The 21,968-nt window shown below is 33.2% G+C and overlaps 1 protein-coding gene across 7 annotated transcripts in view; it reads left to right on the top strand.

The window, feature by feature from the left end:
• The window catches only part of LOC111514188 (ras-GEF domain-containing family member 1B), a 378,228-nt gene extending 367,627 nt beyond the window's left edge, over positions 1–10,601 (top strand). For all 7 annotated transcript variants that reach the window (XM_074171797.1, XM_074171796.1, XM_074171798.1 and 4 more), the window contains 5 exons: positions 2,002–2,297; positions 3,534–3,939; positions 5,202–5,345; positions 5,402–5,604; positions 9,297–10,601. In XM_074171797.1, the coding sequence (XP_074027898.1) occupies positions 2,002–2,297; positions 3,534–3,939; positions 5,202–5,345; positions 5,402–5,604; positions 9,297–9,543 (1,296 nt within the window). In that variant the 3' untranslated portion in view covers positions 9,544–10,601. The remainder of the gene's footprint in view (positions 1–2,001; positions 2,298–3,533; positions 3,940–5,201; positions 5,346–5,401; positions 5,605–9,296) is intronic.
• The last annotated feature ends 11,367 nt before the right edge of the window (positions 10,602–21,968 follow it).

The following is a 21,968-nucleotide window of genomic DNA, read 5'->3' as shown; positions in this document are numbered from 1 at the left end:
TACAATCATCGTATGTCACTGTCATCATTTCAAGTGTTTTCGAGCACTTGATTTCATTTTTACACAAAATTTGATGCAAATTCTTTGATCCATTTATTTCGATAGCAGAAAATCGTCGAACACGCAAAACATGCCTCTAGCCAACAAACTGAACACCTGAAACGGTGAACATATGTTCGAGACGAGTGGTACCAACATATAAAAATAAAAAAATCGCGAATCGCATATACGCAGTCCGCAAAATTTGAACATTCACCTTATTTTTTGTACAGACCTCGTATTCATAGTGAAATATTCCGTATTGTGTAAATTTAACTAATCTGAATTTGCCTTTGGTGGCCAAAGATTAAATAAGAATAAGGGACTGCTATCAATAAACTAGGCGGGGTGTAACAACTTGCTTATTCGGAAGAGCAATGAAATCCACACCGACAACAGCATTGAAGACACTCTTGAATAGAGGCAAGAGTAAGTCAATTTAGTTTGGAACCGAGCTACAAAGGACCTGAAAAAATTTAAATTTCGGAAGATATGAAGAAACGAATGTCAAACAGGTTCACGAACCACATGTCACCTAAATATACTTTCGACACAAGAGTTACACTCACAAACAGAAAAGAGTGGTGGATAAACAGTCATCTCGAGAACATTCTATCAGAAACACCTGGTATACAGAAAAATCGAAAACCGAACATAGAATGGGTTTGGTCCAAGTGAGTGGGTCTATTAGACCCTCCACCATAGGATGGGTTAGGTTAGGTCTAAGTGATCCCAGTACCCACCATAGGATGGGTACTGGATGGGTACCCTATAAACGTCATTGATCCCAGTACCCATCCTATGGTGGGTACTGGGATCAATGACGTTTATAGGGGGCTCTCCATGACACTCAACCCTCTCTCCCTCCCCTGGAACTCTTGAAATAGATATTAACTGCATTATTAAAAAAATAAGATATTTCAAAATATATTTTTTTCTGAGTCATTGTCAATTAAATGAATCATTCGAGTCTATAATTGAGTAGATAATTTCAAAAATGTGGTTAACCCATAATATGATATATTGAAAAAATTATTTTGAGTTTCCGCCGAAACAAAATGGAAACCCACTGAAACATGATGTCTCCCTCGAAATATTCTATATTCGTCTGTGGCTGTAATATATTATGCGGATAGGCATTTATTTAATAGCTCGTAGCTTGGTCAATATACATCGGTCTTCCAGTTGGTAAGGCACGGATTTTTGAAGTTCACAATAAATATAAATTTGAGGTTTCAATGGAGTGATTGGATGAATATTATTACATACAACCAAGCTGCACTCGGTTCATTGATGAACCCAGAAGTAATATCTAACTGGCCTGGGACTACGGTGAAGATCTGTAGAAATAGATTGTCTCTATATTGGTTGCTACGACACTCCGGAATCATTGGCAACGAAAAAGCGGATGACAGTACTAGACACCGATGCAGATTACGGCTGATAAATAGGACCTTAACCAGCTATGTGGATACCAAAATCTATGGATGAGACCAGATCAACGGGTTAATGAGGAAAGTAAAGAGTACCGGAAAAGGCATCCGGGAACACACATGGCAAAACGTTTATGAAGGGGGCGTTGCCAGATCACAAAAACAAATCATAGTTTCTGAGATGTCGACATTTCTAAATAATGCATTTTTGATGTTGGATTTGGACGACAAAACTTTATCCTTATTTGTATATATTATATTCACGAAGATTTCGTTATGCTTCTCACGGACTGGTTTATTAGAGGATACTTGAAGAAATAAGGAACAAACAACGTCAGATATTCGAAAAACAAAGGAATTCAAGTGAATCGACATTTAAACCATCTAAAATATCACTCATGAGGAGTTGAAAACGCGAATTTTCACTCGAAATTCTGGGTTCCGTTTCAGACTAAAATCGATCTTTGAAAAACACCAATATACCACTACGTACAGTTTTGAACGGTTTAACAATGTTTTGAATTTACAGGCGCTAGTATATAGGGACGGTAACTTGATCTCTGGTCCTTTGGAAGCGCTTATCCAGCATATGGTACCGACTGACGTCTATTATCCTGATAGAGCTTACTTATTTGCATTCCTGTTGTCTTCGCGACTTTTCATCAAACCACACGACCTCCTTGCCAAAGTTCGGAATCTCTGTGAGACCCAACAGGGGTTAGGAGGAAAAACAACTGTGAGTTCCAATACAGGCCAAGCCCGATTTGCAGAGCATCTGGTCCAGTTATTGGCCGAATGGACTGAAACTTTTCCTTACGACTTCAGGTAAAATATTTTTTACTCTCTAAGTATATTTTTATGCACATATTTTTTGTATTTAACCTTTTACAATTGAAAATATAAGACCACTGATTTTTCTATCGATGGAAAAGTTCCCCTTTAAAATAGCCATTAATACAATGTATAAATACTTTTACAATTAAAAATTAGTCAAATTATATCAAACAAGTTGTGAAACCAATTGTGAAACTAGCTACATAATCGTAATGATACATACCTCTAAATAAAACTAATGAAACATTTTTCAGTTAACAGTAAAAATAAAAATAATGTCATTAGTTTCCTCTGCAAAAAACTGACTGAAAATAATATTGATTGGAGTTAAGTAAAAAGTTATGTATTATTCAATTGTACTACAATTTGACATTTAATGACATTTGATGTGTTAGTGGTATTAATGGCTTCAGTACCCGATGAATAAAGAAATATTTTCAAACCAGTCAGAAATAATGCCTTAGCAAGGAGTTTAATCGTCAAAGACTTACAAAAATTCGTCCTCTCCATTCATTAACAATGAATGGAGAGGACGAATTTTTGTATATGGCTGGATCAAAACTTGATCATCAATGAAATGCTGTTGGCATATTTGGTGTTCAACCATTAACCCGGAAAGTTCTGCGACGTGAAGAGTCGAGCCCGAAACATTCTCGATTTACTTGGCTATAATGAGAAGCTAGGGCTTCCCCATAGTCCCCTATAGAAGGGCTGCTGTTTTGGCCTTCAATAACTCAGACTTGTCCTTTAAGTCCAGCAATGTATTAGTGGTGAAGTTCAACACCATTGATGAGTCCTTGGTGTATTGACACAGCTCTGTCTTATGTTGAAACACGGATGCTTTTGCCTGTGGGTTCTAGTTTCATCTTGCTGTGAAAACAGTAGTAGAAGGCAGAGCACAAATCTTGTCGTCGGTTGATGTCGATGCTCAACTTTACAAGCGGCCACCTTCGTAGCCTCGTTTATCTTCAACATTCGTAAATTGAGTCTTCCTTAGATCCAATACATGGCGTTTTCATAAAGTGAGATATCGTAGCCTTCACATTCAAGTTTTCATTTTCAAGAAAACATACACAAAACCTAAATTTTCATTGTGGATGACATATACTTGTATGGTTTTTTATACTAGTCTTAGACAATTTTTTCATTATTACTCTGCTATCATTTCAAATACAAGAATATATTTGAAAATAAAGGATTACATGTAGTATCTTAATATGTTTTCAGGGACGAGAGAATGATGGAGCACGTAAGAAAAATCACCCAACAATGTTGTGCCATCAATTCTTCCATCAGAACTAATGTCTCCTCTCTTCTCCACAATCTTCACCCTCGACTGACTGCTTTGGAGGCCTACGAAAAATCTTTGGAGAACCACTCAATATCTGTAGATGAAAACTTCACGGACATTTCGGAGATATGCCCAAACCCCGCGATTCTTGCCCAACAACTCACCCACGTTGAATTGGAAAGGCTTTCCTTTATTGGCCCTGAGGAATTCGTACAGGCTTTCGCTAAGGAAAATCCCAATTTAGAGACTTCTTTCAAGGACATGAAGAAAACTCATAATTTGGAACAGTACGTCCAATGGTTCAACAGGCTGAGCTACTTCGTAGCAACTCAAGTGTGTAAGGTGAGAACAAAATCATCTTGAAAATTACTGAAATTAGAATAAATCTGCATTACGAGTTCCAGAATATCAGGGATTATAATTTAAGTTTATAAAATATAGAGAATCAAAATATGGTTACATTATTGGGATAGAAAAATTTTGGCTTTTTACTTCTCCATCTTTATACAAAAAAAAGTGAACCCTCTTGAAACAACTTCTTTCATATAAACATTGAATTACACGAAAGAAAAAATACTTTCGAAACAACTACTTTTATATGAACATTGAATACTTTTTCTCATTCAGTTTGTGGTTCAATTTTACAGATTTCAAATTAAGAAAACTCATTGTTCGTCAAATACTACAATACAACCAAATATTATTTCAATGAGTTTTCTAACCGTTTTTGAATTTATTGGTTCTTTTTTTGTTGAATTATAGCATTTTTTAATAATAAAATATCATTTTAAAAATGATATGGAACATCACTTCCTATTTTAAAAAGTTGGTATCGATAACTAACATATAATTTTTTTACTGACCCTCTTCGGTTATATATACAGTTCATATTTACCTGCCACAATTAGTGGCAGGTAAATGGGAACATCCATCCCTATAAATTTAGACACAAAGTTCCCTGAATTAGTCTCGTTGTAAAACTCCAGACATCACAAGAGGATGACAATCCTCTTGTGATGTCTGGAGATTCATGATCAGGACTACCAACTTACTACAAATACACTTTTTCCCTGAAAAATGTCAGTTCTGCATCAAAAATGCAGACATTTTCACGGATTCGTTTGGCTGTGAAATGCTATCATCCATTTTGAGCCTCTCTGAGAAAAATGTTCCAGCACCGTATTCACAATGAACACAATTTTGTAATCAAGCAGTTTAATGTAATAATAGATAATAGTAATTATAATTGTTAATGACAAAAATAAAATAAATTATTACAATAAGGTAAATGCAGGTGTTGCACATGATATAGATATATTCAATCTAACAATTCAATTCAAGGTGAAAAAAACTTGTTAAAAAATTGTAGAATAGAAAAGTTGAAAGAATTCATTAAAAAATTGAAAGGGGTTGCTTTTTAGGAGAAAATTATTTTCAGGAAACAAGGGTTTTGGCTTAGGAAGATTCCCACAGATTTTTTGTTTGAAGATGGTGAAATAAAAAGCCAAAACCTTTCTTTCCCAAATAATCAACTCTATGAAGATTTTCAATTTTAGTTATTGTCAAGTTTAGAATTTAAATAAAATTTCGTTTTCTCATTTCAGTACCAAAAGAAAAAAATGAGAGTTCGAGTAGTAGAATTTTGGATAGAAACTGGAAGGGAATGCTTCAACATTGGCAATTTCAATAGTCTAATGGCGATCATAGCTGGATTGAATATGTCGCCAATTTCTAGGTTGAAAAAGACGGTAATTAGTAAAGCTTTTTGAGTAATGTCCATTTGTAACTTTCTATCATATTGCAGTGGAGCAAAATTCACTCAGGTAAATTCGCTATATTAGAACATCAGATGGATCCTACTAGTAACTTCAGCAGCTACCGAAGCACACTCAAGGCTGCTATGTGGAGGAGTGAAGGAGCAACTGATCAGAGACAGAGAATAGTTATCCCTTTCTTCAGTTTGTTGGTTAAGGATCTCTATTTTCTTAATCAGGGCTGTTCAAGCAGGTAAATGAAACTTTCTATTTAAAATATACTATTTCAAAATTAACACTTTGATAGATGTTTCTGTTTCTTAGTTCAATGCGAAAACACAATCAAATTTAACTCTGTAAATATGAATTGACTGATTTAATAACATATTTCCAAAAGACTTATAATTTCCTGAAATAATATTACTTGAAAAAAACTCAAAATGACATCATGGATGTCATATCCTCGATGATTTCCAATAGAAAGAAAAGAGGAAATATCCATTTAATTGACAAATATATTTCATATAGGTGAAATTTTTAATGAATAAAAATGTCTTGACAAGGTGTTAGTTTTTTCATACTTATTTTGATTAAATTCAGAAGTTATATTTTGCTTGGGTGCTTGTGTTAGGAATCACATGTTAAAAGGTAAGACCACGTTAGTCCTTAGCTCACACAAGTTTCGACTTCTGAGGGTTGTCGTTCGTAGGGATGCATATTTTAAACAATAACAGTAAGGCAACAAAAACAATCCCCAGTTCATTTCCAAATAAATTATCGTTCGGCAAAAATTAATGAGAGTTGAAATCTGTTTTTTCGTTAATCAGCTGTCGCCCTCCTACGAACGACAACTCTCAAAAGTCGAAACTTGTACTAGCTAAGGACTAACGAGGTCTTACCTTTTAACGTGTAATTCCTAACCCGGGTTGGACGATAGGAAATGAAAGTCGATCGTTCGGCCTTGCGGTTCGAACCACCGGTTCACACAGCGGTCCATTGAGTTAGTGAAGCAAACCACCCACGTCAATCCATCAGGCTACCGTCCCATGTATTCCATACATTATTTTAGAGACTATAATATCGAAAACCTTGGCGTTCATTTATTTATCAAGTGAGAACATGATCACTGGTCAGTCTATCTCCTTGAGGTAGGTGAGCAACACGAAGGTGTGGCTTGGGAAGTAGGTCTCCTTTGATGCATTTCAGATAGAAGTGCTCCTATGGCTGCAGGGTATTTACTGCAGCCACCAGCTAGGAGACGCTTCCCTGATCTTCTTAGGTAACCTGTAGCCATTCAGGCCGAAATGTGCTGCTCTGGAATCATATCTGTAGCTTATCTTCTGGGGCAGCCATAATGGAGAACTGAAGAAATTCCAGTTGATTGGTCATATTGAGGTTGTCGGATATTCAAGGTGCAAGATTCCCACCTCAATGCCCACAGCAAGATACTCATTAAAGGAAATTTGTAAATCAGCTATACCTAACAATACATTAGATTCGGCCATGCAGGGCTTTATCGCCTCTGGTTCTTTCCACTGCTCAAGAATTTGGTGCAAGACAGATTCATAAGATTTCCTGTTTAGCCTCCTAGGTTTGTTAACATGATCAAAGGTTGAAATTCATATAATCTCTCGCTCTTGATCCAAAGATACATCAAAGGTTGAAATTCATAGAATCTGTCGCTCTTGATCCAAAGATGCAAGGAGGATAGTTGTGGTCTTTTAGACGACATCCATCTCCTCTATAGACTCAGGTTTGGAATCTTTGGTTACTAAATGGTTCACAAAATATTTCACGAGTAGCTAGGGACAGGAGGTTCATAATGGCAGAGTCCCACATTACCATGATAAAGCTTTGTACTGGTATCTCAAAGGTTCTGTCAGTGACACTGGATGGACTCCCTTTGGCACTTGATTAATAAGTTAAATGTGACTTATTCTCTATCCAGAGTATATTGGTAAATAAATGTTCAACAGCCATTTCTTCCTTTGCTTTCACTACTTTAATGCATTGAGAATTTCTAGTTATCTTTCCATTGACATTGTGGAATTTGAACATAATTTCTTTTTATTTTATTGGAGTTTTCTACATTTTTCAAGAAATAAATTTTGGCACTTCACAAAACATATGTTAGGTAATCGAACTCCTAAAGACAATGTTTTCATAAAAACTAATATGTTGTTCAGAAGAAGTGTAATGATTATGGTCATCACAATTAATTTTCATCTTCAAATCATTCAAATTGTTATATTGACAATTTGATGCACTATAGCTGATAGCAATAGAAGAAATATATTGCGCCAGATAGACTCTTTGAAATGAGCTTTAGATAGCGGACATGTCATCCATTGTCCATGTTCTTTAGGAAAATACATCGGGTTTTTCCATTTTCATTTGCAAAAATGAAAATGCTGAATGTGGTTAATTTTTAAATTAATACACTGAATTCAAAAGACACATGACTCGATTGCTTCTAACCCTAACTCATCGTCAATAGTTCCTCCAACTATTGCAAGTGCTCTTTTTTATTCTGCAGTAAAGATATATCCGAGGAATAACAATTTTGTACATGAATACTTCTCCTTATCAAACGAAAGATTAAATTTGCCGCATGCAGAATTATTAATGAAAAAATAAATTGAAAAATTGTGACCCGAGCAGAATCATTCATGTATCTATACTATAATTCCAAAATAGGCACTAAAATCTCGGAACTGACTAACGTTTTTGCCTTAATCTGTCTCTTGCAGTGGCGTACGGAAATTATAGCAAACAGATGAGGAAAAATGACGATAAAGTAGATATAGAATCATAACCTTGACAACAATGTTTTCATTTTAATTCAATATTTCCGAGAATTTAGTGCCTACTATTATGGAATTGTAGTATACATCCTGCAAATTTTATCTTTCATATTGTATTACAGATTCTAATTTCTCATGTATTCCTCCTCATCAGTACACAACATTTGTGGTGTGATGGTAATAGCTAATCTTTCCAAGGTTTATGATATATCATCCATGTTAAGGGTATTTATCCAACTCTGTACCAATTCATGCGAGATGATACAATCTTAATTTTTTCATTACTAGAAGTTGAGATTCAAGATGTAAAGCAGCATTGTTTCAAAAAATTATTTTGAAGTCACTTCCGGAAGTAATAACAATAATAACCAACTTATGTTCATTTTAATCACTTAAAAGATGTGAAATTTTGTAAAACCTGGCTAATCTTCAACTTAGTGGATTAAAAAAGAAGGAAATGAAAAAGCAGTCATCACTCAGTCAAAGGAAAGATTGAAAAAACAAATCAATTCTATTGTAACCATCAATTCTCCAACCTGAATCTTGTTCTCACGAAATTTAGGAAATTTTAAAATTGTTTCATTTCTTCTGAGATAAAAGAATTAGTCGGATTTGGAAAAACACCAAAGGGTTTTGAATTTGAATTGAAGGGGTTATATTTTTAGGAGTGATTAATTTTTGGGAAAGAAAGTTTTTGGCTTTCTACTACTCCATCTTAATACAAAAAAGGGGATGAGGGAATCTTCCAAAGAAAGGAAGGAAGTAATCAATTTCAAAATGAGTAACTCTATACATGGATGTGTAGATCATGCAAAGAAGTAACTTTCAGACACAAACTGAAAGAAAGTCCTCCTGAATCAGCTACTTTCATATAAACATTGAATTGTTTTTCAAAAAATTATTCTTAATACGAAATATCAAACTTCATGTTTGATGATTAGCTAGTTAATCTCTATTATTGTAAACCGAACTCTTTTATTGTGGGAGAAGAAGTTTGAAAGAAAGGAAAGAGAAAATATTAGGGTATTTTCAGAACAGGAATAATAGATAAGCAGTTCTATCACAGATCGTATATATAACCGCTCATTGTATTCAGTTCATAATAGTATTGCTATTAGCCAAAGTTCATTTTTTTTTTCAGGCTTCCCAATGGACATATAAATTTCGAAAAATTTTGGCAGTTAGCCAAGCAAGTAACGGAATTCATGGCATGGAAACAAGTAACATGTCCTTTTGAGAAGGACTCAAAAATCATCAACCTTCTTCAACATGGTCCTGTTTTAAACGAGAATGCTTTAGCATTAGCCAGTTTTGAATGTGAACCGCCTGACAACAATCAAGAAAAGGAAAGATGTAAAACTCTCAAGGCAGACTCCTCCTCGAATTGAAAATGCTGCAAGAAATAAAAATTGCCCATTTTTCAGTGTACAAATGTTTTTAATATGTAAATTTTATGTTGTTTAGTTAGTTATTCTATTTTATTGAGGTTTTGTATATAATTATGTAGCATTTAAATTTTATTTTTGTATCTGACTATTGGACTTATGTTATACTGATCCTGATTGTGATTTTGAAAGCTTTTCAAGTGGTATATTTAGTTGAATTGTTTATAATTATGCACAATTTGTTACATACCTTATTTTTTTAAGTGACGTTAATATTCGTTAAGTTGGTATATTAATTTTCATACCATTGTTAAATTTTTCAGATTTTTTTCAATTAGTTCATTTAGGAAAATACTCAATTCGTGAAATTTTACATAATATCGATTTTGTACCTATTTGTAATAATTTTATACCTCAGTGTTTTTTAAGAATATATAGTAATCGGATAACGTACTTAAAAGTATGATATTGACCAATGTAATAACAGTATTTGTCCTAAAACAAGTATTCATTAGGTCAGGTATCAAACATTCATTATTCTAAAGTTTTGCCATTTCTGCACTATTTTGAATCACTTTTCTCACGAAAAATCCTTTTGGGAGCTGAGAGAGAAAAGAATCATGTCAGTAAGAGGTAACGAACATTTAATTTCTCATTTGAAACTTACTTCTCAGAAAAATTTGCAGCTCAGTGTAGTCAATAATGAATCTTCCACTCAACCAATAAAATCTCTTATCAAGAAAATATAATTGAGATACACCCTCTTACTGTCTCACTTGTGTATTTTGTCTAAAACAGCACCTTGTCCATATTCATAAATATGGTGTGAATGTAACAGATGTGATTTCTTTTTTAAGTGTTGCAAGTAGTAGAAATACTCCATGCTTTTTGCTGCACACTACATTAGCTATTAAATGAATGAAGACTTGATTCTGTCAGTATTCTAGTCATTAGGTAAGGTTTGCATTGCTAACTACATATTGCATTGTAGCTATATTTATATGTATAAAAATAATTTGTATTTATCAAATTGTTTTATGTATAAAAATTTTTTAAAATGAGTGTTTTTTTTCTTACATCTGTCCTATAAAAAAATTTTTCTTCTTCTCTATCATGTTTTTTTGGCAATCGCTCCTTCTTTGGCGCATTGGCCAAATATTTTTCTATTTTCATTGATAAACCTCAATTTTTCATCAGAGGCGTTTGCGAAAGAGTGTATGACGGAAGGTAAAACTGGGGTAGATCAAATCCTATACAAGTACTTTTTAATCACCAGACATGAAATACGTTATACGTCTTCGTCTCCTAAAGACGCCAACTTGGTTGCTAAAATGCACGTTGAGAATAGTACCTATCTGGTGATTGGGAAAATTGCCTGTTTTGCAAAGAGTGAATAAAGAACTAATTGTCGAATTGGCCATATAGTAGAGGTGACATTTTATCATTAGTACATGTATACTCTTCGACCTGAAAAAAAGCGTTTGATAGCAAAAGTCAAGATCAGCTCCTAGAGGGTTTACTCTTTTACCGAAGAGAAGGTACAACCTTATGAATCAGTGAATTCAGAAGGTTGTCACTTGTATTAAAAAATGGATCAGTAGCATTCCAAGATTGGAAATGCATAAACTGATGAATTAACTAAGAATTATTAATTTACCTTTTTACCAGTCCTAGCATTGGTATTATTACCATCAATAGCACATTCTCTTCAGTATCATAACATTATCCAGCAATAAACGTTAATTCGTTATTTACCTACACACAGATTTTCTCTTCTGTAGGTTCATCATATTTATTCTTCATTAAATAATTACTCTCCCTCATGATGTATTGATGTTAAATTGTATTACTTATATTATTGCCAAATGTTATTATAATTATATCCTTAGATCTCGCATAAATTTTAATGTTACAGAGTAAAAGTAATAGGGCTAAAAATTTCAATGTATCCTTTAAATAATTCAAGTGTTTGATCAGATTTTCTTTTCAACTTAAGTGAACTCTGTAGCTACATTGAAGTGAACAAAATAAAATTATTATATGTGGTGATTTTAACGTTGACATTCATGTCAGAATTCTTTAAACATGGGTTTCCTGGAATGTCATGGCTTTAAAATGACGATAACTCCAACACAAATCTCATCAAACTATGTTACATGTTTGATACTCTAAACTGAATAGGAAAAAGGGATTGTTGTCTAATTCAATGTTCATATGAAAGTAATTGTCTTGCAAGTATTTTTTCTTTTGTGTAATTCTATGTTTTTATGGAAGTAGTTGTTTTTGAGAGTTTTTTTTCAGTTTGTATCTGAAAGTAACTCCTACGTATGATCTACACATCTCTATAAAGAGTTTATTTTGAATTTCTTGCTGTCTGTTTTTCCTTTGGAAGTTTCCCATATTTTTTTGTATAAAGATACACTAGTAGAAAGCCAAAACCTTTCTTTCCTAAAAACTAAGACCTCCCAAAAATATACTTCTTTCAATTTGAACAGGATCTAACATGTTCAGATACATTTTGAACCAGAGTTGTTCTGATTTCCCAATGATTCCGATTCCCCCATACTCCTTATACTGCCGAAATAACAAAGAAAATATTCAGAATTCAGAGATTCTCACCGAATTGTAGATGAACAAAACTCACAAAAAAATTCTAAATAGAAATATCATATATATGATGAACCAACTGCCCTCTCACAAATAATACTAAGAAAATGTGACAAACAAACAAAAAAAAACTTTCTCAATAAAAGCACATTTCATTTACATTTGGATCAAGCAGATCCAACTGAAATGTCGGAATTGGAACCATAATATGGTTTCAAGTCTTCAACATGCCATTCACCGACATACTGTTTATCTAAATTCTCTAACCCATATACCAAACGGGAGACTTTTTTTACAACTTTGCACAAAATATATTTTTGCGCCAACTTAGAGGTGAACTTCTTTGATGCGTCAGACAAGACTTTGTTACGACGCCATACCTTGTCACCCACATTGAAAGAAATATCGCGTTTCCGCAAATTATAACTCTTTGAATTTCTTTCATATGCTTTATGAAGTTTATCACGAACATCTTCGTAAATTTCGCTGAGATTTCTGATATCAGATAAATATCTATCTCTGTCTCCTGGAAGAAGAAATATATCTTTAGTAGATTGAATTTCACCATAGTACGATCCACTAATTGGAACATTTCGACCGAAAACAAGAAAAGATGGGGAGTAACCTGTCACTTCGTGAACTGCTGAATTGATTGCAAAATTTATTTCGTTCAAATATTTATCCCAGTCTTTATGCTCTTTTATATAACAACGAATGGTAGTTTCAATAGTTTTATTTGATCGCTCAACAAAGTTCACTTGGGGGTGATATCTAGCGTTCAGCCAAATTTTTTGAATGTTATATTTATTAATCAGTTTTTTGAAGGTTTTACCAACAAATTGAGAACCATTGTCACACATTACTATCTGAGGGACACCAAAAGTGAGGAAAACTTCTTTTTCTATCAATTTCACGATATTCAATGCATCTGGTTTACGCAGTGGAAAAATAAGAGTATACTTAGTAAACCAGTCTCCTACAACCAATAGATGGGAAAATCCACGGGAACTTCGAGGTAGAGGCCCTATGATATCCACAGCAATAATTTGAAAAGGAAAATTTACCCTTTTCTCAGCACCCATTAAACCTATTCTTCCGGCTGAAGAAATTTTTTGAGATGCACAAACTTTGCAAAACTTTACATATTTTAAAATATCGCGCCTCATCCTTGGCCAGTAGTAGTTTTCTTTCACACGTGAAAGCGTTTTGAAAAATCCAAAATGACCAGAGGTTGGAACATCGTGACATTCTCTAATAATTTCATTTCTTTGTGATTTAGGAACCAAAAGTTTGAATTCAGAAATATTAGATTTGACTGAGATGCGTGATGGAATATACTTATATACTTTTTCATCTATTATTTTCCAATCAGGATAATCGTCTGGATATTTTGCAATATTTTCTTTGATTCGAAGGTAAAATTTATCTAAAACAACGTGATAAATCTAGAAGTGAAATTTGAGGGAAAAAGGTAACGTTTTCTTCAGGAATTCTTGAGAGAGCGTCAGGGACAACGTTGAGACAACCCTTTCTATGTTTCAATTCATATGAAAACTGTTGCAATTTAACGGCCCACCTCGCAAGTTTTCCGGTTGGCTCTTTCATATTATTGAGCCACAAAAGTGACCAGTGATCGGTATAAATGACGAAATGCGTTCCTTCTATATAAGGACGAAATTTATCAATACCAAAAATTACTGCTAAACATTCACGTTCAGTTACTGTGTAATTACGTTCCGTTCTAGAAAGAGATCTACTAGCAAAAGCAATTATATATTCTTCACCATCAATATTTTGAGTGAGAACGCTACCTAAACCAGTATTAGAAGCGTCACATTGAATTTCAAATGGCTTAGAAAAATCAGGGCTTCGCAGAATAGGTGTAGAAATCAGAATTTGTTTGAGTTTAACAAAAAACTTTTCGGCATCATGAGTCCAAGTAATTTGTTGTCCCTTTTTCTTACCCTTTATGAGATCATTTAAAGGCGAAACTAATGTTGAAAAGTGATGGATAAATTTTCTATACCACGAAGCCATACCAATGAATCTTTTTACTTCAGTGGTATTGGTAGGTCTGGGATAATTGACCATGCATGACACTTTATCAGGATCGGTTTTCAAACCATCTGAATCTACAACATAACCCAAATATTTCAAGGAGGTTTTGAAGAACTTGCATTTACTCAAATTTAGTGTTAAGTTTGCCTCCTTTAACCTATGTTGAACTTCTTTGAGAATTCTCAGATGTTCCTCAAAAGTGGAAGTTACAATTATTATATCATCTAGGTAACAAAAAACGTTCGGTTCCAATTCTGGTCCAAAGACTGCATCCATGAGTCTTTTTTGACACTGAGCACTATTCCTAAGGCCAAAAGGGACACGAGTGAAACAAAATAGTCCCCTACCAGGTATTGAAAAAGCGGTCTTTTCCTTTTTTTTTTTTTTTTTTTTTTTTTTTTTTTAATTTTTTTTGGAGAAATCTGAGGAGAAGATTTACCATAAAATTTATAAAAATTTGCTACAAAACTCTTCCATTCCTCCCAGTAATTTTCTTTGTAATATTCGGAAGATAAATTTTTATGAGCATTTTCACGGCTATACCCACACTCAGTTAAAAACTGTTTTCTATTTCTGTAGTTTTGGAAGTTTATTTTATTTTTGACAAAATATTTATAATTAGTTCTAGGCTTTGTCGACACTGGACGGCCATTTTCGAATGTCGACCTAGCTAGTTTTTTTGACAACTACAAGTTCTCATGGTCTCGCCTGCTTTGCCACATTTAAAACAGAATTTATTTTTGGGAGCAGTGCAATGTCTGTAATTATAATTATCCAAATGACAGTTCCAACAAGGAGTATTTGTTGCAGTATTAAGAGATGGACCTACCCTATTAGAATGATTCCTGCTAAACTTATTGTTGTATGATTTATTATTCGTAGTAATATTTTTCCCAGAAGAAAACGAGATAGAATTTATAGAAACTGTTGAATTTGACGTTGAGGGTTCATTGCTGCTAATATAGGCAAGTTCTGGACATAAACTTGAAGTTTTAGGAGGTGAACGGTACTCACTTGCGTATTGTAAAGATTCGTCAATTTTTCTACACCACTGTAAGAGAGTGTCAATATTTTCTATAGGCGCAGACATAACGGATAACCTTTCATTGTAAATAGGCAATAGACCCTTTCTGATATGTTTCAATTTGATGTTTTCGTGGACTGGTTTTTGTAAATTACTAAAATATGTTTGCATAACAGCTATGTAAATATAAATTGGTTCATTTCTACCCTGAGTTCGCGCTCTAATATCATCCCAAATATGATCATCAAAATTCATAGGCAAGAAATAAGTTTTCAATTGACTAACTAAATGATCCCAATTTTTTATAGTCGTTTCGATTGATTTATACCAAATATAAGCCTTATCAGTGAAAAGATCAGCAGCAGAAACTAACAGTTCATCTTTTGAAACATTTCTGGCCCTAGATAATTCTTCAACTTTATTCAAAAATGAAATTAAAGTTTTGGTATCACCATTAAATTTGGTTACATTCCATTTATAGACAGGAATTGATTTTGGTAAAGATTGTAAAGGAGGAAGCTGTGATAGTCTACTATAATTCGAAACATTATTATCATTAGTTGAACTTGTGCTCGGAAAAACTATTGGTGAAGGTTGATTGTTAATTATACTATCATATAATAACGTTTCTAATTCCAAACAAGTCGCTAAGCTTTCTTTTTTAAAAACTTCACAAGTTTTATCAGGATCTGTGTCCGGAATTTTAATTCGTTTGACTCTATTTGTGATATAAATTAGTCTAGATCTAATTCTTTGAAAACCTGAATCATTTTCAGGACCACTAAATTCATCAATGAGTGATTTCAACTGTGTAAAAGTATTATTAATCACAACAATTTCATTTTCAAAGTCATATTCAGGGTCGCTCAACTCCACGTTTCTACCAAACTCAGTATCCAAACGCCTTTGTAACATTTTACGTTTCGTACTAGGATCTTTTCTTACAGTAACTATATCTCTAATTCTCAACTCATAATTCAGTTCTTCTGCCAATAAATTAATGGGTTTCATATTTTTAAGTTCCATTCTGCTCAAAAGAATATGATAAACACAATTAACAATTACAGGACAAACTATCAATTAAAGGAAAATAATGTCTATTTTCAGCTATGATTCACCCTGTATGGATATTATCAATATTCAGGAACATTCATCAAATTTCATTTATTCGTTACTTCGACGGCAATCAGCTCGAAAGAATTTCGACAAAAAAATTCTAACACACCATAAAAAGGTATAGGGAATAGATACGGAAACTTTTTCACCAACGATCGCTAGAAACTTTGGCAAATATTTCTAAAATGTGTCCTGAAATTTGTTGCATTCATCAAAAAAATTCAAAAGGTATAATTCAAGATTTTTTTTTTTTGGCCCCACGTTGCAGCGTCAAATATTTGTATAACCTTGGTTGTTTAAAAAATCAAAGAGAATAAAATAAAACAAGGCTACACAGTTGCAAACGGTTACTCAGTTTTTACGAGGGAGCTATGGGTCGTGAGTGGGACGAAAAATACAAAATTAACCTCTTTGGGCGCCAATCAGTTTAGTTATCAAAAGAGAATATATATATATATATATATATATATATATATATATATATATATATATATATATATATATATATATATATATATATATATATATATATATATATATATATATATATATATATATATATATATATATATATATATATATATGTATAATTATGTAACTGATAAATATAACTATAAGGATCAATGATGTCGTGGAAAAAAAATATATATAAAAAGATATGCAACAGATTTCTGAACACACACTAAACATTTATTATGAAAAACATTGTAGAAATACATATATCATAAATTATGTTCAATCTCAAAAAAAAAATATGTTTCAGGATATTTCTTCATGTAGCAATATGCAATCGTATACGTATACCTTTGCCTTACACCTTGGAAATAGTAATAAACTCCTGATATTTCCTAATCTGAATTTCGATAAAACAGAAACTGTATAGAATACTTTTTTCTTGCGAAATATTCGTTGGAGCGCATATAAAAAAATAAATAAAAAAAAATATATATATATATATAGCTTATCTGGAATTTCTTTCGAGGGCCGCCGGTTACATAGACTTCGTCCAATTTCCCAAGGATGATTACTGATGAATTTCACAAAAGAGTGGTCAGAAACTACCATAGGTGACAGTTGAAATTGAAAGGATCCAAAACGCCGGTCGGTACTATTCTTCTACTTTTGTACATCAAATGATGATTTCAGGTAGAAATCAATATAATGAATAAAATTGAGGAGAAGGAAAAAGAGGCCTGAAAATGAAACAGTGCTTATTTGGGCACTTGGAACTTCAGTTTTTATTATCTTACCGTTGGTGGAATGTGGCCTCAAAGTGGAAAGGGTCCAAAAAAATATTTGCTGAGATTTTTCACTGAACAAGGCTCGTAATCTGTGATGTTTTATAGATCCATGAACTCATGATACCACCACAAAAACTTATTTTCCTTGTGTGATCTCGACAATGCTTCTCATTTGAACTCTTCAGTTTCTTGGCTAGGAATGGCAATTTTAAAAGGAACATGAAATACCGTCACGCTACGGAAATATTCACTGAGGGCAGCACCCACGGAGAGACAAAGTTTAGGATACGATAAGACAATCAGAGATGTTCAAAATGTTAAATGATGTCTGCTATATTATTTTTCATATTCATTAAAACTGATGTTTTTAGAGTGTACATACTGACAGTATGAGCCATAGCTGATATTGGAAAATCACCAGAAATTAATTTAATCGCGAAATAAGAAACATACCATCAAATGGACTTTATTGGTTCTCCGAACATTTTGATGTTTCCTGGATGTGAAAATGAATACTCTGAATATTGGTTTGTTCGGTTTTTTTTTTTATTTTTTTATACAGTGTGTTCTCTCTTGAAATAGTATTAGGTAAAAGGTATCGATTATTCTGTGTTGTAGCATTTCAAATGCTACAAGCTGTCGCCCCCCTACGAACGACAACTCTCAGAAGTTGAGAAACTTGTGCGAGCTGAGGACTAACGAGGTCTTACCTTCTAACGTGTGATTCCTAACACGGTTGCAGAACCATCCCAGCTTCAACCAGATAAATTATCTAGAGTCGGGCGCATTACCACCGTGGCCAATTCCACAACAGACTCAATTGTCCTAATAATAAATAATATTAATAAATATTATTTATTGTCGAAAGAGTTGTCTTGCAAATCCAAGCTCCAACATTGACCGTGAAACGAGATTCATCCTGTTTTCTACAGCAGCTTTCACTGCAAGGTAACTGGTTGAAACCAAAGTCCAAAAACAAAGTAGGTATACATGATCTAACACAAGACAGCACTGGACTCAACTCTCTTCATCATAATAATAATATATATCAATATTGAATCCATTGTGGGTAATTTATTCTCCACCCTCAAGCTGATATAAGCTAATAAGTCTTATGTAATATGTGTGATTGATGACTTGTTTACTTTATGGTTATTCATGACCACTCAAATGAAATGAATAAAAACACTATTGTCTACCACTGGTAAACTTTATAAAATAAAATCTACCAGTGGTATTTAGACAAAAGTGTTTTTATTTATTTCATTCAAGCCTGATGTAGTTCTCCTCGACCATTAGAGTTAGACGATATTGGTCTTGGAGTTTTCAAGTGAGGTGAATATTGTCCGGAATGTTTATGTAACCTGTTAAATGATCAAATGGATCTAGTTTACTCACCAGTTTTCAAATTAGCCTATCCATATTGTCACTAGTAAACAAAATTCAGGTACTCAATTAAGCTAAGTAGGTACCTCTATTATTACCTACAGTTGTGTTACATAAGGACTAATGTAATCAATCATTTGCAATTTAATATACAAGTTTGAAAATGTTATTATAGGACGAAACTGCAGTAACGTTATTTACAAATAAAAGTGGTAAAAAAACATAGAAAGTTTCAATTCTCTTGTCTTCATAATTTAAAAATAATATATGCTATGAAAATTAAGTATATTTTGATCTACCAAGAGAGTAGATTTTACATTTACTGACCCTTGAGACCGACCAAAAATATGTGGGCTTAATGCACAGATAAATATACACTTTAATTATACAATATAATTAACTTAGTGATGACTTAATAGTGTGTCATAATGTGATTTGGCTATCTTTGCTGGAGGCTGCTCACTCTCTAAATTGTTACTGTCAGACATATTTTATGTTTATAATTATTTCTTTAAATTATTTATTCAGTAAAACACACGTTAAGTATACTGTAGTAAACTCAACAATGTGCGCTATAGGTACCCGAGCTCAGTATGGCGAGAGAGATAGCGTAATGCCGAACCAGTGAGAAGATAATTGCACAGACGCTTGCGCTTAGCGACCCTTCGACACGACATGCGTCACCAAGCTAACAATAGGTTTTACGTGTGGCGTTAGATGTATCACATCAAAAACTGGACAAAGTCAAATACATAACGCGTAGTCAAAAGAAATAATATAACTAAGCTGAAATATAAAATACATATATAGAGTCCTACCATAAAAATTACTTTATAAGGATAAAATAACACCTCAATAGATATACTCAATAAAAAAAGACTGTCCGTAAAGGACGAGCCTGAGTAAAAAAAAGATAATATCATTCCTCCCTCACGAAGACACCATGTTTGGTATCGACAGATAAGGCTATATCCATGAAAATCAAAGATAAAGGGAATTCGTTCTAGCAATACTATGGTGGGTAGAAACAGCGGTGTTTTGGTGTTGGATCACGAATGTTTTGTTTTTAGGTTCTGGTTTCAACTATTCTCCTCGAATCTCATTCTGCGGTCGAGGGCGAAACTTGACATCTTGTGGCGTCAATAGATATAGGGAGGGGGAGGGGAGCCCACGATGCAAAATGAGGATTTACTCAAGCGTCATAGAGACATATTAGCACAGCTTACTTACTATATAAGCTGTGATATTAGGTTGCAAAGCTTAGATGATAAGAAGAAAAAAATGTTATATAATATATAACTTTTCATCGGTGGGGGAAGCAGCTATAGATTTTTAACGTTGTTTGAAGGTGATTGACAATGTTTCATGATGATTTTCACTAGTTCGGACTTCCATTGTCTACTATATAAAATGATTTGAAATACCTGAAACAACTAAAAAAGAAGAATTAAAAATGAATAGCTGAAAATGACAATTATATTAAGCAAAATAAACCTGAAATGAGATAATAGTGAAATAGAACAATTAAATAAATAAAAATAAAGAAATGAAAAAAGAAAATAAAAATAAAAAGTGGAGAGATTCCAAGTCACGTTAGTTCACGACGTTTTCATTGTTATTATCTACAATCGTCTTCGGTCAAGGTTTATTTTGCTTAATATATTGTCATTTTCAGCTATTCATTTTTAATTCTTCTTTTTTAGTTGTTTCAGGGATTTCAAATCATTTTATATAGTAGACAATGGAAGTCCGAACTAGTGAAATTTATAGATTTTTAAATATGTGAAAAAATAGTATTGCATGGACATACTCGAGCGCGTCAGATATTGATAGTATCAATGTCCTACGCAGGGCCGTCGCCATGGGGGGATGGGGGAAGCCCCACCCCCTGCTTTTTCGACTTGGGAAAAAGTTAAGAAAAAGTTGAGAAATTTTTGGCCGTGAAGATACAAAAAAATAATAGTAAAAAAATGAATAAAAATTAAAAAAATAAAAATGAGTGGAAAGAAAGGGACAGGTAATAAGAAAAGGGAAAGAACCAGGAGAAGGTTGGGATTTCCCAACATGCATAACTTGGAGATCCCATACTTTGAAATTCTGAGTTGTTTGAATATTTGAAAAAAGTTTAATTTCTCCCAAGTGAGAGAACAGTCCTGAACAGTCCACAAATTTCGCTGATTTTTTGACTTGGAAAAGTTGTGAAATTTCGGGCCGTGAAAATAGAAAAAATAATAGTAGAAAACAATCAGCACAATATTATTTAAGTGTTGTTTCCTTTCATTTGAATTGAATATTCCTATACATGGTGGATATGGTGGAAGACCAAGGATCTTGGTCCAATGTAGAATAATTCCCATTATTTTTATAACTAACAAATTTTATTTTTGTTTGTGCATACCCTAACGGGCATAAGCATTCAGCCAATCTTTGGATAGCTAAGTAAGAAAATTAATATATTATAGTTGTAACTAATCCCTTGGCTTTCGAAAGTTGGGAAATTTTGCTTGTGAGGTTGGGAAAATTTGGATTCCTTCCCCCCCTAGTATTTCTTTTCGCTACGGCCTTGGTCCTACGTATTTTAAATAAATTTCGTATGTGAATCTGATCGTTTGCATGATGCGGGTGGTTATACGTAAGGGTTAAAAGTGAAAAGAAAAAAAAATTAATCGAGCGCGTCAGATTTTCTAAAGGGGTGTTAAGTGCAACAAAAAAAGCTCTCATTCAATAATCTGACGATTTCGATCTGACGCAAACTCGCGGCCATTATTAAAATGTGCAAAAAAATTCGCCATTTTGAAATACTTTAGCAGTCAGATTAAGATATATATGGTTCATTCATGTTCTAGACGTGCTGCTGTCTTATAATCTGACGATTATCTAGAGGGATTCGCCTAATCTGACAAAAAAAAAAATATTTTTTTTTAAATAATTGAACTTAAATAATTAAAAGCTCAGGAAATAGCATGCAAATAAATAAGTATATGTTTTTTAAGTAG

The sequence above is a fragment of the Leptinotarsa decemlineata genome, unplaced genomic scaffold (assembly GCF_025532065.1).
Source record: "Leptinotarsa decemlineata unplaced genomic scaffold, Ldec_3_MD MMD2_tig00000035_RagTag_RagTag, whole genome shotgun sequence".
Taxonomy (NCBI): domain Eukaryota; kingdom Metazoa; phylum Arthropoda; class Insecta; order Coleoptera; family Chrysomelidae; genus Leptinotarsa; species Leptinotarsa decemlineata.
This window is presented reverse-complemented; position numbering and strand designations above follow the sequence as displayed.